The sequence below is a fragment of the Durio zibethinus genome, chromosome 22 (genome assembly GCF_047325235.1).
Source record: "Durio zibethinus cultivar Kanyao isolate XHJ-2024 chromosome 22, ASM4732523v1, whole genome shotgun sequence".
Taxonomy (NCBI): Eukaryota; Viridiplantae; Streptophyta; class Magnoliopsida; order Malvales; family Malvaceae; genus Durio; species Durio zibethinus.
The window spans coordinates 20964927-20979913 of record NC_143183.1 but is presented as its reverse complement, the minus strand read 5'-3'; the positions used below and the strand labels follow the sequence as shown (position 1 = coordinate 20979913).

Below are 14987 nucleotides of genomic sequence, written 5' to 3'. Positions count from 1 at the left end.
ACACTGCGTATATATTGTGCTAACGACTCCATAAACGCTAGATTCACAAGTACTAAGAAAAAAAAAACGTTATTAATTGCCTATCAGAAAAGATCCAAGGGCTGTGTTTCTGATGCTTGGTTATGTTTATGTTTGCTTTTAGCTGCTCAGATGTTTAGTTTAACCCCAATAGAAGAATGTGCCATTCATGCCCAGCTGCAGTATTGAATCAGAAATTAAAGGATAAATTTTGCTTGAACAGGCTTTGGTTGTAGCAGCAAAGATGCGCTTAGCTCAACTGCTTCCTGGCTTTTGGCGTTTTCCAACATCAAAGTGAACTTCCACGAGGTCTGTTATTCCGGTAGTTATCTTCTGGCCTACATTTACAGGGCCAACAACTTGTGGAGTGCCTACAAAAATAAAATCAACAGGGCACCGGATTAGGGCTTCATATCGATCAGTCAAATTTCTTCATATTGTCCAATAACTAAGCCGCCAAATCAAAATTAGAAAAGAACATGGACCAAAACAGATGGTGAATGCCACAATCCACACTGAAACTACAGCACTCCAACCACACAGTACACATGAATGGAGTAGTACAGAAATTTAAGTTGACTGAGAGACATGAAAACACATTTTAGAAATGCCACCGGTGTCGGAGGACACATGCAACTAAATCTGGCAAAAAGTCCTATCTGGATGCAAGGATCGTGAACATGAATCAGATCCTATAAAACCAAATACCACCGCATCAAGGGAATGTGCTCTTTTGGCCTGTGGCTTTTGGCCTTGATCAATATGCTAGTTTATCAAGGGCAAGTGTCCAAAGTTTACCATGACCATCTAATGTAAAAGAAGAAAAGTAGGGAAAAAAGGAATGCCATATAACCTGTTAATATGACATCTTCAAAAAGTGTCATAATGGAACTTATGTGGCTAATGAGGTAAGGAATCTTAAAAATCATATCCTTGGTAGAACCCTTTTGTCGTATTTCTCCATCTACCTGTGTTGGAAAGAAATTAATGTAACCTTGAATCCTTGATCAGTTGGGAGAAATAATAGTAAGTTGTAAACGAAAAGAAATGTGAATAATAGAATACTAGTATTAAAACCTTTAACCACAGTTCCAAGTTGTCGGGGTCAGGCAGCATAAAGTTTGAAAACTGCAGAATAATTTTCAAGTCAGCAGACTAAATGAAAAGTAGCATGGTAGAATGATCAAAGAAAGAATAACTAGTCTCCACACTCCACATACAGACACATTATGACAACAAAAAGCAGATGCCTAAAGCTTATAAATAAGGTGAGTCAATGGTATTTTATCTGCTTCGCACATGCCTGATTTGGGTTTTTCATCAACTAAAAGGAGAACGCTTGCAAATTTGGAGAAAAGGTTGTGTTGTTTGCTCTTTCAGGCATTTAATATTGGTTATTCTCAATCAACAGATTCAACACGTGTAAGAGGTAAAAAGACAGTCATCATCTGATTAAAAGCTTCAAAACCAATTTAAGCATAATGTACTTTAGAGGAAAAACAATGATGAAACTATTTCGATTTTATTTCTTACAACAGAACTGATAGGTGTGAAGGTGCCTTGCCCTTTGGCAACTGTCCACGGAAGACCTGCAGACTGACAAATGTGACAGAAATGAACAGCATTAACTCAAATAATAAGAAAATTAGAATCAAGATGAAAAAGCACGTGACAAATAAAAATCTTGTTCTCAAGAAGTAAAAATGACCATATACTTAAGATCTTTGACTAAAGTTGATGATTTAGCCTATAAGCACTTTTTCTTCCATTGATCCTCAAACAACATGGTGCTGCGATCATCCAAAAAGATAATTGTTGCATTCCCCCGAAACAATTCACTTTTCAATACTCTTTATTATAGAATGAACTTCAAACAAATGTTCACGTTTCATCGAGGCTGAATGATTTGTCCACTGCTTACATACTTCATCTAATGTGTTGATCCCACTCTTATTTGTTGCATTCCCCCGAAACAATTCACTTTTCAATACTCTTTATTATAGAATGAACTTCAAACAAATGTTCACGTTTCATCGAGGCTGAATGGTTTGTCCACTGCTTACATACTTCATCTAATGTGTTGATCCCACTCTTATTTGTTAACACACCAATAATAGGAGTAAAATAGCTACAAAAAATGGAATTGGGGAACACCCAAAGGCAACAAGGTTCTCATGTGAAGTAATAATGCTTTAAAAAATATACATGCGAACTCATATGAATCAAATTTGTACCTTGCAGCAAATTGGATTTCCCTTGCAGTCATGTCCAGTGCCAAAGGATAGCCTGAAGCACATAAGTGGTCATTTCAACATTAAATTGATCATTTAATCACAGTCTTATGTAAATTGTTAATGTGCAAAAGGGGCAACAAAAAAAAGGGAAATGTGGCAGCATCCAATGTTTTCCATTCAAGTTATAATAAAATCAATCAAGAAAAAACCGTTGCAAAATATTAGGATAGCAACCTACACCTACTAAAGTGAACAACCCAAATACCAAACAAGTAGTAATAAGCACATCATTGGGTTCATTACGGTTGAAGTTTTCTGTAGAACCAATTATAATCTCCCAAAAGAAGTGGGATCTGGAGGAGAATGAAAAGTAAATTGCTTTACTCTTTTATCATATTTTTGCACCAAAAGGGAGCTCTCAACCCTCATCTTGAGCTTTGAAGCCCAAAAGCTTTACCTTTTACCCCAGAAAACAGCTCCAATCAGAGTTTAGTGAAAACCCATCAAGAATTTTATCAGGGAAAAAACCATATATGTGTAAACTGAAGCCAGACATGTCAGTCTTGATGATAGAAATTACTCGATATTACCTCCGACATGATTCATGGCAGTGTTTTCAGGCACATCACGAGCTTTTTGTCCAATCATAACCGCAAGCTTAACTTCATGATCTAAAGAATTCAAAGGGTGTGGAACCTCAATTGTTCCTCCATTTTCCAAATACAATGATGTCGGCTTTAAAAACAAGACTGGTTCCTGGTAAAACAATTTAACTTTGCATTTTTACCCAACATCAGAAACAGATCAAATTCTGGTGTCTGAATAATATAATAAAAAACGGGAATTAGATACCTTGGGAACGGTGTTGCCGAGTTCTTTGGTGTGCGCGGCATAGTTGCGACCAACGGCCATGATTTTAGTCCCAAGTTTCAGGAGATTCTGTAATGATGCTGCAGGCGCCATTTATTGGAGTAACTTGAGTTTGAGTTCGGTTCAATAATGAACGAGTCAAATTCGAGTATAGTTCATGGATAAATTGACTCATTACATCCTTGTGTCCCATACATAAAAATTATCCTTTATTAAAAAAAATTACAAGTAGTAATATAGTATAAGCATTTAGCATTGAATTAAAAAGAATTTAGTCAATTTTACAAGCAGAGCAAGAAAGATAATCCAGATTTTGTTGTTAATATCAACAAACATGTCAAACATTAATTAATGTATTAAAGGGCTAGGTGGAAGGTGGCTGCTGTGCATGAAGAAGGGGGCTTGAGCAACACCCTGTGAAGTGAATAGCATCATCCTCAGTTGAATTTGTACTCAACTGCAAATGAAGCAAACAAATTATGTCAAATCAAATTTTTTGAGTTATTACAAGGCAACATCATTAAAATGTAATGGAACATAGAAATGTAGATTTTTCAAGGCATGCTTACAGTTTCTTTCTGGATACTTTGCATTGTAGACAGCTCAAGATTTCTGGGATTCTGTTGTTGCCTTTTCTCCTTTACAAGAAGAATTGCACATTTGCAAGTGAAGAATAGAAGCATCAATCCGAGTGAAAGAACCAAAAGGAATTCAATGACTATAGCTGATCCAAGACCTGACACCGCGAAGTCAAGTATTGTATTGATCAGTTGATTCCAGACAAGAACAAGAACTACAATGGAAAATATTTTAGAGAGAGAAAAGTTGTTTATTTCAACTAACTATGAACTCCCAATGAGCTCATTGGTCTTCTTCTGATCAGATTTACAGTAGCCTCAGCGGCCAAAGGATTCGTCATCCTTTCAGCACAACCTGAATAACATCCATAGTGGCCTAAATCGCTTAATTTCACTGTTAAAGCAGCACCATGTTCCCCTCCCTGAAGGATGACATGATTAATTCAATCATTTCATATGAATATTGCAACCAAGTCTCTAACAAAAGAAGTTTAACTTACATGGTAGGCTAGTTGTTGCATGACAGTATTGCAATCATTAGGTGATGCTTGGAATCTTATTCCAATGGCTTTGACCGTAAAATGTTTTGAGATGGTTACATATGTCTGAAGAGGTTGCCACTGATAACTATTCTTAAACTTCAGTTCAGTCGAATCGATAAGAGCAGCTGGTAGAGTTGCTAGCAAAAAACCATCACTGACTTCCACTGAAAATGAGAGAAGAAAACTAGACTCACCTCCTGAAATTTTAAGAAGGTTAAGGTTTTAGTGGCTACTTACCATGCAGGATTGTTGCATTACTATTAACTAAGTGCTGGTATTGCATACATTTAGCTCCTTAAAGCTGAAGAAGGTTTCCTAGATCATAAATATATAAACTGGATCCGAAGATATGAGTTATTGAGTTGAATGTATACCAAACACAAATTTTTTTTTACAAAAGAAGCCACAGCTTGGAGACAAGGAAAAGGGTTGCAGGAGCTGGAATTTAAACCCCAGACAGGTTGCTGTGATAAGCTCCAGGTTCACCAAACACAAATTTTCATCATACATATATCTAATTTCCTAGGTGTATGATCATGTCCTACTTCACGTATTTCAGAACATACCAGGGAAGTTAAGAACATCTGGATCTCCAATGGAGAACTGAAACTTATCGTTTTCTTTGTTAAATAACAAAGATTCATCCTGAGTGCTCTTCAACATAATGAATTCAGGAACATTAACATATGGCGGATCATTAATGGGCTCCACTTGAACTAGAACATCCAAGTCATTTACCCCGTTTCTGTTCCTGGCAGAAACTTGAAGGGTATCATTACCAGAAAAATTTGCGTTTCTGATTTAAGCAAAGGAATACGAATGAGAGAGAATTTACTTATAATATACTTCAGAAAAAAAATGATATCCAATGGAAATGAGCACTCTAATTGAGTAAACTGACAATAGGGCATAGGAAAAATGTTATGCAGTTGTGAAACTTGCAAGTCAAGCTGCAATACAACATTCTTGTCTAACAAGAAAAACATTCATGAGTACTGCTAAAACAGTAAACTTGTATCCTTCAGTTAAGGGAGGAGATTAAATACAGTGATTAGTACCCAAGATATTTAATTGATTGAAGTGCGAAATTGATTGCTTCTAGACGTCCCTCTATGGTCAGATTCTTTCCTTTCTCATCCCCTTTATTCACAGAAAGTTCACTCCATATTGGCTGCCAAAATTGCAGGGACATAGGTGAAAGAAATATTGTCCCAGACTTTGCACTAAGAATGACAGAGATATTGTCAATTGGATCTGAATATTTTATTTCAAATCCATTGTAACCACTGCGAAGAGCAAGAATTCAAGCATGTGAAAAAATGAAATTAAATTGACTGACATGAGCCTTATAAACATTTCCAGTGCCAAGATATAATTGAAGAAAAGCAAATACTTTACCCGAATCTGGGACTTATCAGATCTTCCATTGCCTGCAATCGACTTGGAAATGAAACAAACTGAGGTGGGATAGTGAGTACAGAAATGTTGACAGCAGCAGTAGCAAGGTCACCATTTATGTCAGATATTGTATATAGAAAAGAATCATTCCCAAAATAATCTTTATAAGGTGTATATCTAAAGAGCCTTCCATACTGTAGAAGTGAACCATGACCTGGCTGACAAAATATCACATATTGCAGGTCAGTATCCTATGCAAAGGACAAAGTTCTCAGTGTAGCATTTGCATGTTAATCAGCATAAAGAAATTGTTAAATGTCATATGAGTTTAGAATGGTGGAGGGAAAGGGTTGTCAAAGTTGAAACTGCTTCAACTTTCAATCTTACTTTTGAGAATTCGACGATACTAGCATCACCACCAGTGAAGTAGTCATTTTCTAACACATCAAAAGAAATTGACTCATCCTCCCAAAGAGAGATTGTGTCATCATATGCTGTAGGAAAATATTCACCTGAACGACATTAACAGAGATTGTACCATCATATGCTTCGCAAAAAATCGTGAATCGTATGAATTCCATAGGTTGCAGCAATACTTACTTCCATACACGTTTATCCCGAAAGGGCAGGGCAAGAAATGTTTTCCTTCAAATGATACACACATCTCATAGGTGCCCACTTCCATGGCAAGATAGTGACCTGTGTATGAACCATCATTGTTATCCACAAACATCCAATTTGAGAAACCTGTCAAGTTAGCTGAAGTAAGCTCTAGATTTAGCTTTGACTGTTCTGAAAGCACAGGGTTGGAAAATGAATCCATCAGCTGTACAATTATTTCATTTCTAACAAGCTTTGGTGCCTTGGGAGAAAATTTCACAACTCCTGAGAGTGATATATTAACCTCACCTGTAGGAAATTATAAAACCATTAGTCACCAAGAAATATGGAGCAAAGAGATGTATAACTAGAAGTTCATGCTGTATCATATACCATCCAAAAAAATTCAAGATGCAACAGTAAGAGATTGTCCAAGTTATATATCTGGACTCGAGTGAAAACTTGTCGAGGCACTTTGATTCAGATGGGAAAATTCAGATTTGTTCAGTCAGTCAAAACCTTTATTAACATTCTAAAGTACCAAAGCTGATGATGTGCATGCTTTCATGAATTTTTTTTCATGATTACTATTCACTTTGTGCATGCTTTCATGAAAGTCATTGTGCAATTCAGTTTACTAATGCATGTTTCTTAACTGTATCCAAGTTACAGTTTGAAAGAAAACTAGATCAGTAACATAAACTCAAACAATTGTACCTGCTTTTACTTCCTTTGTGAATGGAGTACCACCATTTAGGATCATATTTCCGCAGAATACATGAATTTTATAGATACCACTCTTTTCAGGAGTATACATGACATTAAATGCAGTGGCCCAAACTTTCAACCTACCAGAAGGCTGTTTTTGAGAACCAAACTGTCATTAAAATCTCAAGTATAACTATCTCAAGGATACAATTACAAACAAATACAGTTCTTACAGTGTTGTTTAGGCCAATAGATGGAGCAGGAGCAAATTCAGCTTCATTTGTCCCATCGTCAGGTAATTCTCCTGTATATGTGTCTCAATTAAATTTAAGTTCTTCTTGATCAAATTCGTGAATAAGGCTATATATGAATGGGAAAAAAAAAAAAAAACAAAAGGTTGATAAATTCCATGTACATACCATCACTGAACTGTGTAGGATATATGGTAGGCAATACAGATGTGGAATCAACTTCCCTTTTAATTTCCACTTGAAGTCTTTCTACTTCCACTGGAGAGGGATATTGGAAAACATCACTTAAATAAACCGAAAACTCTGCCATTTTCCCAGCAACAGAATTATTTAAACCGGTCCCATTGACGATACTCATGAATCCATCACAATAACCTGCTCAGATTTAGAATATGAAACAGCAACATGTTATGAAGATGTAGAGTTTACAACCTTTATAGGTACAATCAGCAAAACCATTGACTTTTACAAGGTTAACAAAAAAAATGGTGGATTTTGCAGAAGAAGATGAATCTTAACCATTAATACTGAAAGATTTCCATAACAAGGTTTAGCTTACGGACCTACGAAGACAGTATAAGCGTATGGCATATAAGAAATGCTTTTATTGTGCTTCATATCAGAAATAGTCAGCAAGAAGTTCCCTGGTTCAGACATGGTGAAAGAGAACAGCTGAATCCCTGGCTCTACTTCTTCAAACTGCAAATCTGCTACAGGTATAGACAAATTTGTCTCCTTCTCCGTAACATCAGCATCAAATTCATAGAAGCCTGGGACAAGGTTCCCATATTGATCTTGCTGGTGTATAAGTATTTCCATCTTAGAAAAGATTTGCCATGCATTGATCTCAAATTTCCATTTGGCCAGACAATTGGAGACATCTAAAGGTCCTGCAAAAGCCGGTTTAAAAATTCGATGAGCTTATTCAGCTTACATATACGTGTTAAATGATCATCATAATTCACAGTGCATTTCAATGAGAAAAAGTAAAAATTCATCATACGTCTTAAAACTCAAGTAAGCCTACTTAAATCACTAGAACCTGTCAGCACATGGTAAAAGCAAAAGCAAATCACCTGGATTTACCTTGAATGGTAATGGAGAACCATTCAAGATTTGGTTTCCCCCTTCTATATGCAATAAGAAGTTTCCTGCTTTCACTGCTATAAACTCCACAATGATATAACCAAATTCATTCCAACCCATGTAAGTGATATTTGGCAAACTTGCAATGGAACCATTTTCATGGAGAGCAGTCACTAAGATGTTATAAGAATTCAGTTCTTTGTCGGTTGAAGTAATGTTATTTCCAAATGCATCTTTGGGAAGAATCAATAGTGGAGCCTTTGAACCTGCTTCAAATTCATTCAGGAAGCCAAACCAGGATGCAACACTGGCAGAAGGGTACATTGGCCCTTTAATCAGACAACAGAAAGTTGCGAGTTATCAACATTTAACATTTATGGAGTAAATGATCATCATTTCGTAAAAGAAAAAAGGCGAACGCAAAAGAAAAACCTGGCTCAACAGTGAAATGTAGAGATGAATCCATGACTTTGAAAGGGTCATCATTGATGATCAAATTAAACAACCCGGCAAGAATTGGAGTAAAAACAATTTGCCAAGTACTAGGATCACCAGCAGTGTCTAATAGAACACCAGATATGTAAGAACTATTCCCTGTCTTCCCATTCACTTCAAGTGTAGGCTTAAAAGCAGTTTTGTCAAGTGAAGCATTTCCTTTGCTATCAAAATTTCCCAGAACTTTGATTTTGATGGTAGCAGTATCTCCAGCTTGGAATGTGTCTTTGTCATCCAACCAACTGAAAGCAAACTTTGGCACTGTTACTTCATCTGCAACAGTTGATCAAATCAAGTTTAGAGTTGAACAAGTAATTGTTCATTAAGAACCCGGAAAAGGAATGTGAAATACCCGTAGCAGAAACTAAGAAGAAGAATGCGAAGAGTGAAACGAGAATGAAGTGAAATCTGGCTGCCATGATTGGGAAATTGAAGGACCATTAGATTACCATTGCCACTTTTGGAGAAAAAGAGAGTGCAGACATCTCTCAAAAGGGCTGTTTATCAAGTGTATTGGGTTTGTGACACGTTTCATTCTGTGTAATTTGGACCGTTCGATTTCTCTAGCGGTTGCTGACGGTTGAAAACAGTTCAGTTTGTGAGCGTTTAGCGCCGTTTCCACACTTTTTCTGGTAAGTAATTTAAGTGCCAAAACGATGGCGTATTGAATTTGCTGATATCAATGTCTCAGTGTATTTATAATTTGACAATTACGAATTTTAATTATTTAACTATTGATGAAACAAAATTTTGTGGGAGTCTGACATTAAAAATTGTATATAAATTTGAAAAAACTAAGTACATAAAAATTGACAAAAATCAAAGACATAAAGAAGATTTGTTTTCAATCTATATTTTTGTTAAAAAAAAAAACTTATTGGATCTGAATTGGGGTTTTTGCTAAGGGAAGGATTTAGATGAAATTTTTTAAGTGAAATTTATGAAATTTTTTATTAAAAGTGATTAAATAAAAATTAAAATTAAAAAATAAAACTCATAAATTAAAAAATTTCATCAAATAAATCAATTATGTAAAATTTTAAAAATTTTTAATAAATTTGATATATTTTTTAGATAAATATTTTTAATAAAAATATTAACAGAATTTTTATTGTTAAATAAATATTGATTAAATTTAAACTATAAATAACATTTTTAATAATTTTTTTTACATATTATTTTCTTCGTATTGAACTCTATTAATTTATTAATTTAAATTTTTATTAAAGTTTTTATTAAATCATTTTTAAGGAATAACTTCACAAACTTAGCCTAAAGTTTTATCCTCCTGCTAAGTGCTCCTATCACAAGGGTACTTACCCTTGAAGAAACAGATGAGAAAAGAGGGGGCTAATACATTGTCAAAGCCTAGTATTCATTTCATCTGCAACATGAGGAGCTCTGGTTTTACAATAAACTGTTTCCACTCGTTGCAAAATCTTGCGACGGTTGCTCCATCCAAAACTCTGTGATCTGCACATATGTTAACCTGGGAAGGAAAATATTATGTCAGATATCAACAGACACCGACGATGAAGCGTGGTGCATATTAAGAACTATAAGCATGCCATTAGAAGGGTATGCTATTTTTATATAACATGCTATTAATTATTCAGAGGAAAGATATGCTACTATAAGCTGTTGGATGAATGAAAAGAAACTATGGAAAATTGCAGCTTACAGTCATGGTCAAGGCAGGATAAACATTTCCGTCATCTGCCAATTGTGGAAGTTTCTGTATTCTACCCATGGCAATGATAGCTACTTGAGGCAAGTTGAGAATGGGGGCACCAAACTTTCCACCAATGGCTCCGATATTGCCTAGTGTTATTGTTCCACCAGATATATCAGCTGGACTAAGCTTGTTATCCACTGCTAATTGTTGTAACCGTGAAAGTTCCTTCGTTACCTAAATATACAACAGAGTATAGAAATGCACAGGTCAGATCAAGAATCCATATAGAAGAACCACCTTTGGGGTATGGCAAAAGGGAATAGCAGAAACAGCTAATTTTCTTCAACTTATCGCCCCAGAATTCTTATTTTGGTCTCTCATCATGATTTAACTATGTTTTATACTGGCCATCATCCTATAGAAACCCTCTTTGCTTTATTTGGGCTTGGGACTGGCGGTATGTGTGTTTAGTATGGTAACACACAGGCAGAGTGACATAAAAAAATTCAAAATTATGACCTACCATGGTTCTTTTTTCTGACCTTTCATATAGCTGACCTCAGTGTTATCTATAAGGCTTAGTTTGTTGTTATTTATAGCACTAAAATTATGGACAATATGGAAAGGCGGTTGGTATTGAAGCGGCGGGAGAATATTAATTATTACACTTCAATAATGAAGAAGAAAGGAAAAACTATCTTTGTGAAGAGGATGGAGAGAGGGAAATAAGAAGAATTACTATCCCTAAATAGTTGAGAAGTCAAACATAACAAACCTCCAAGATAGAAAGAGTCTGAACGTTCTTTATGTTTGGCACCACTAAGCCGTTTGGAGTGGAAATGGCAATCCCAATGTTATGGGAACCTAAAAGAATCACAGAGAATGACCATGATTCACATTAGGAGATCAGGGGGATAAGCAACCGAGACTATGATATCATGGATAAAACACTCAAAATTATAACAGCCTGTTACTGATTGACACATTTTCTAGGGAGCAATTAGGATTTGACACTTGAAATACGGAAACATTTTTGCAGTGAAAACAACAATGCATTTGCGCATGCAACTTCAGTACGTATTTGTTTGCATAATCTGGTCAAAATAGCACATGTTAAATGCTACATTGAAGTTACAGCAACTATGCAATGTGTAATGTCTCAATCACATATTGGAAGGATGTGTGGTTAAAGAATGATATATATGTAGAGATCTATACTTAAAACCTGTGAGGCGTTTTTTGTGGAACAAAACCGTGAGAGCTTTGAGTCAAAGCAGACAATACCTCCCAGGTTGAGTACAGGTCTCCACAAATGCTATCAAAGCGATCATCAGTCAACGGGAACTAAGTACTACATCGTGGGAGTCTTTAAGTGCTATACAGTGAGTGTGACCAGTCAGGGAGAACTAGGCACTGAGTGTGATCTTGATCTTGTGGTTGGACTCGACTTGACAAAGAACATCAAGCTTTAAAGGTGGGGAGATTATAACACTCTCAATCCCACTAAATACTACATCGTGGGAGTCACTAAGTGCTACACCCAGATTGGGTGCGAGTCTCCACACAATGACTGCTACAACAAGCCTCCATTGAAGCATTATTCTTTAAGATTCACGAATTTTTGAGTGAGAATTAGTAGGATGCTCATGTGATCCATGCAGATACATTAACACACACCAGTTTGGTAATCGGAAGTAAAAACAGAACCAAGTAAATGTCAGAATAATTCTACGGACCTCTAAGGAAAACTTCAAGTGACACTTCGTTGAAGCAACTATTTACCATGGGATATTTGCTCAAGGCCATTGAAAGTGACTTTATCAATATTGGAAGGAACGTGAACTTTACACCAGGTTCAGTATTGTTAGTTTGATAAGATGCTTTAAGCTCTGCAAGTGCATCACAGTTAATCTCTTCTACATAATGAAAATGTGGAACCTTAGCAGCCATGGACATTGTTTTAACCATTGTTCGCTTGAATCCCCTGAAAAAAGGAAAAAAAAAATGATTATCATGCTTTTGACTCCAACTAAATTGACCAGCCTGCCGATAATTATTTTCCACAAGTAGGCAAGAACTTGCATTTGAACGTTTGATACCACAGAAATTAAGAACATAAGACTTATCATCAGCAATTTCACAGAAACTTAAGACAGTAGAGAAAGGGACAATTTCATCCAATGGATAGCAATTTTGTTTACACAATTACAAACATTTTGGTAACATCTTATTGCTGCCTATAAATTCTGCCTCCAGTTCCTATCAAGTCAAACTGCAAGTTCAACTTTTAACCTGAAGTTACCCCTCTATGGCTCCTTGTGCACACTTGATTGACAACAGTGGATGTATGATGTTCTTTTTAACAGATTTTTATCATTGGGACTATGAATAAAGCTATACATAAGACTTAGCTCTATGATAATCATATTTCGGTATCATAAATTCCACTAACTCTAAGATACATGTATATCCATATTCAATACCTTAGGGGAACTATGGTATCTTCATAGTGCCCTGCAACTTGAGTTGACACTTGAGAATAACTCTTTTCTCCATGTAACAGCTCTCCAAGATCAGCAGTAGCAGTGACTGATGGGTCTTTGATGATACCTTTCTGGATAGCATATTTAAGCACATCTTCTTTTAATACCCTGCCATCTTTTCCACTTCCTAGGACATCATTTATGTTTATACCATGCTCTTTTGCGAGGTTTTGAACAGCAGGTGTGGATAGGACTACGCCACTACAATCTCCATTCAATTTGGCATCAACTGGTTTTGCATTTTCCAAATTATGAAGGATTATTGGTGGAACTTGAGTTTCTTCAACAGCCATCTTAAGAAGAGTTTCTCCAACCTGCAATTTTATTAAACTCGGACACATTAATATCCTTGTCCCATATGAGCTCATGGTGGAAAAGGCATAAAAAAAAAACTGCTACATAATCAACATATTCAAAAACGTCAGAGTCCGGTGAATCACATAATAAACTACCATAACAATCAACATAAAATTTAACGGACAAGCTTGAAACTAGCAGCTGATTCTAACCTTCACAATGCTACCAGGAACATGGAAGATGTCAGCAACTCTCTCTTTGTAACGGCTAGTAATTTCGATAGCTGCTTTGTCGCTTTGAACTTCGCAAAGGGGTTGGATTTTCAGTGGTATTCATTAGATGAATGTAACGTACGTGAGACCCATACCCAGCAAAGTATTATTCTCTTTGACTTAAAAGTCTCACGATTTTGTTCAACAAAATATGCCTTACAAGTTTGGGTTTAATTCTCAATTTATGAATCATAACATATCTTCGGAACATCTGGACCTGGAATTGAAGTGTCACATAAAATGAAGACATAACACGTTATCAAAGCATAAAAGTCAACGTTTTGACTCTCCTCTTGAACAAACCACTTAAGAAGTTCACATTCAGCAATACCTTCACCGGTTTGCGCCAAAGGCACATCAACCATTCCATTTTTAGGAAGATCAGCCTCAGCATTGCTCGAAAACTTACATCTATTTTCCAGATTTCGAATATTTAACTACAATTTTAAAAAAATTAATCAAATTATTTAACAATTTACAGCAATAATTGAATTGCAAATTTAACGAAACCATCAAATTAGCAACTAATTCATACGGAGTTGAGTTAAAATTTCTGATTTTCTTTATTTGAATTTGAACAGAAATGAATCCATGAACAAGGACTCACATTGACAGGGTTATTGTTGGTTAATAAAAACGCCTTAACGTAGCTGGAGAAGTGAAGATGGCAGAGTTCCGTCGGCTCTGACGCCGGAGACGGAGATGGAGGTGAAGATATATAAGGACAAAGCCATCGGCGACCGGTGTTCCAGGCTCTGTTTTGTAAAATCCTCCTGCCTATCATAATTCTCGTGCGTAATCTTTTTTTTTTTTCGTTAAGATTTTTTTTTAAAAAAAAGAAAAAGATATATTGATTCGTTCCGACTAAAGAGCGCCGATGTAGCAACACATTCCGTCTTGTAAGAAAACTTTAATTACAAATAAACACGTGTCCCCGCCATGCAATTAATAAATATTATTAATTAAAATAAGAATCGACTTACTCTTAATTAAATTTAAGAGTAAAAAAAGTGAAACACTTAGATTTTTTTTTTCATTAAATGAATAAAACAAAAAACGAAAAATAATAGAAAATGGCCTTATGGGGTTCAATGGGCCTAATAAGAATTATTTCTCAATGGGCTTAAAGGGCCCAAAAGCCACACGAAAACTCCTCCCCTGTTGAGTTTTCATTGGGTGGCTTTTACAAGGCCCAAAAAAGCCCAATGGGTTTTTGAGCCCAACTCATTTTATTTTATTTCAAACTTAATTTTTCTTTTTCTCTTTTATTTCTCTTTTTGGAAAATGAGAATATTTTGGTTCATTCCTAAAATCACTTCCCAATATAATAAGAAATATGTAAATATATATATATATAAGTAAATCCTATTAATTGAAGCTCAAAAGACCGACGATGAACGCTAAAATTGAAAAAAATAAA

The 14987-nt window shown here is 35.7% G+C and overlaps 3 protein-coding genes across 17 annotated transcripts; all 3 read right to left on the bottom strand.

The window, feature by feature from the left end:
* Window positions 1-70: 70 nt before the first annotated feature.
* LOC111307168 (oxaloacetate tautomerase FAHD1, mitochondrial-like) lies at window positions 71-3243 on the bottom strand. The gene is made up of 9 exons (XM_089751486.1): window positions 3105-3243; window positions 2843-3008; window positions 2253-2304; window positions 2000-2146; window positions 1858-1868; window positions 1552-1646; window positions 1096-1146; window positions 872-986; window positions 71-389 (listed from the first exon to the last, which is right to left on the bottom strand). The coding sequence occupies exons 1-9, from the start codon at window positions 3213-3215 to the stop codon at window positions 274-276; spliced, it is 864 nt and encodes a 287-aa protein (XP_089607612.1). The 5' UTR covers window positions 3216-3243; the 3' UTR covers window positions 71-273.
* Window positions 3244-3359: 116 nt separating this feature from the next.
* Window positions 3360-9378, bottom strand: GEX2 (gamete expressed 2). Of its 11 annotated transcripts, none has more exons than XM_089751322.1 (16): window positions 9133-9378; window positions 8718-9053; window positions 8276-8614; window positions 7763-8089; window positions 7368-7574; window positions 7182-7252; window positions 6958-7099; window positions 6241-6549; window positions 6028-6152; window positions 5641-5858; window positions 5301-5528; window positions 4809-5038; window positions 4201-4406; window positions 3966-4122; window positions 3692-3858; window positions 3360-3579 (listed from the first exon to the last, which is right to left on the bottom strand). In XM_089751322.1, the coding sequence occupies exons 1-16, from the start codon at window positions 9197-9199 to the stop codon at window positions 3487-3489; spliced, it is 3222 nt and encodes a 1073-aa protein (XP_089607448.1). In that variant the 5' UTR covers window positions 9200-9378; the 3' UTR covers window positions 3360-3486. The 11 variants fall into 11 exon arrangements, with proteins under 11 accessions (XP_089607448.1, XP_089607454.1, XP_089607447.1 ...); XM_089751328.1 differs by having other exon boundaries at window positions 6241-6387; XM_089751321.1 differs by having other exon boundaries at window positions 4201-4439; window positions 9133-9377.
* A 605-nt stretch (window positions 9379-9983) lies between these two features.
* LOC111306874 (lipoamide acyltransferase component of branched-chain alpha-keto acid dehydrogenase complex, mitochondrial-like) lies at window positions 9984-14374 on the bottom strand. Of its 5 annotated transcripts, XM_089751926.1 has the most exons (8): window positions 14175-14313; window positions 13899-14004; window positions 13508-13784; window positions 12939-13312; window positions 12192-12439; window positions 11231-11319; window positions 10462-10689; window positions 9984-10269 (listed from the first exon to the last, which is right to left on the bottom strand). In XM_089751926.1, exons 4-8 carry the CDS (start codon window positions 13289-13291, stop codon window positions 10156-10158), a joined length of 1032 nt encoding a protein of 343 aa, XP_089608052.1. In that variant the 5' UTR covers window positions 13292-13312; window positions 13508-13784; window positions 13899-14004; window positions 14175-14313; the 3' UTR covers window positions 9984-10155. The 5 variants fall into 5 exon arrangements, with proteins under 5 accessions (XP_089608052.1, XP_089608050.1, XP_089608053.1 ...); XM_089751924.1 differs by having other exon boundaries at window positions 13508-14004; XM_089751927.1 differs by having other exon boundaries at window positions 13508-13978; window positions 14175-14311.
* Between the last annotated feature and the right edge of the window lie 613 nt (window positions 14375-14987).

Bases quoted from the DNA above. Each gene is read 5' to 3' on its own strand.
- LOC111307168 (XM_089751486.1), bottom strand. From the start codon at position 3,215: ATGGCGCCTGCAGCATCATTACAGAATCTCCTGAAACTTGGGACTAAA. The intron at 2,147-2,252 runs GTACAAATTTGA...CATTTTTTGTAG, and splicing joins GAAATCCAATTTGCTGCAAG to CTATTTTACTCCTATTATTG. The intron at 987-1,095 runs GTTTTAATACTA...TTTCCAACACAG, and splicing joins ACTTGGAACTGTGGTTAAAG to GTAGATGGAGAAATACGACA.
- GEX2 (XM_089751321.1), bottom strand. From the start codon at position 9,199: ATGGCAGCCAGATTTCACTTCATTCTCGTTTCACTCTTCGCATTCTTC. The intron at 7,575-7,762 runs GTCCGTAAGCTA...AAATCTGAGCAG, and splicing joins CGCTTATACTGTCTTCGTAG to GTTATTGTGATGGATTCATG. The intron at 3,580-3,691 runs GTAAGCATGCCT...CTTCATTTGCAG, and splicing joins AAAGTATCCAGAAAGAAACT to TTGAGTACAAATTCAACTGA.
- LOC111306874 (XM_089751923.1), bottom strand. From the start codon at position 14,351: ATGATAGGCAGGAGGATTTTACAAAACAGAGCCTGGAACACCGGTCGC. The intron at 13,313-14,174 runs GTGAGTCCTTGT...ATAAAATTGCAG, and splicing joins CCAACAATAACCCTGTCAAT to GTTGGAGAAACTCTTCTTAA. The intron at 11,320-12,191 runs GTCCGTAGAATT...TGATTCTTTTAG, and splicing joins ACTTGAAGTTTTCCTTAGAG to GTTCCCATAACATTGGGATT.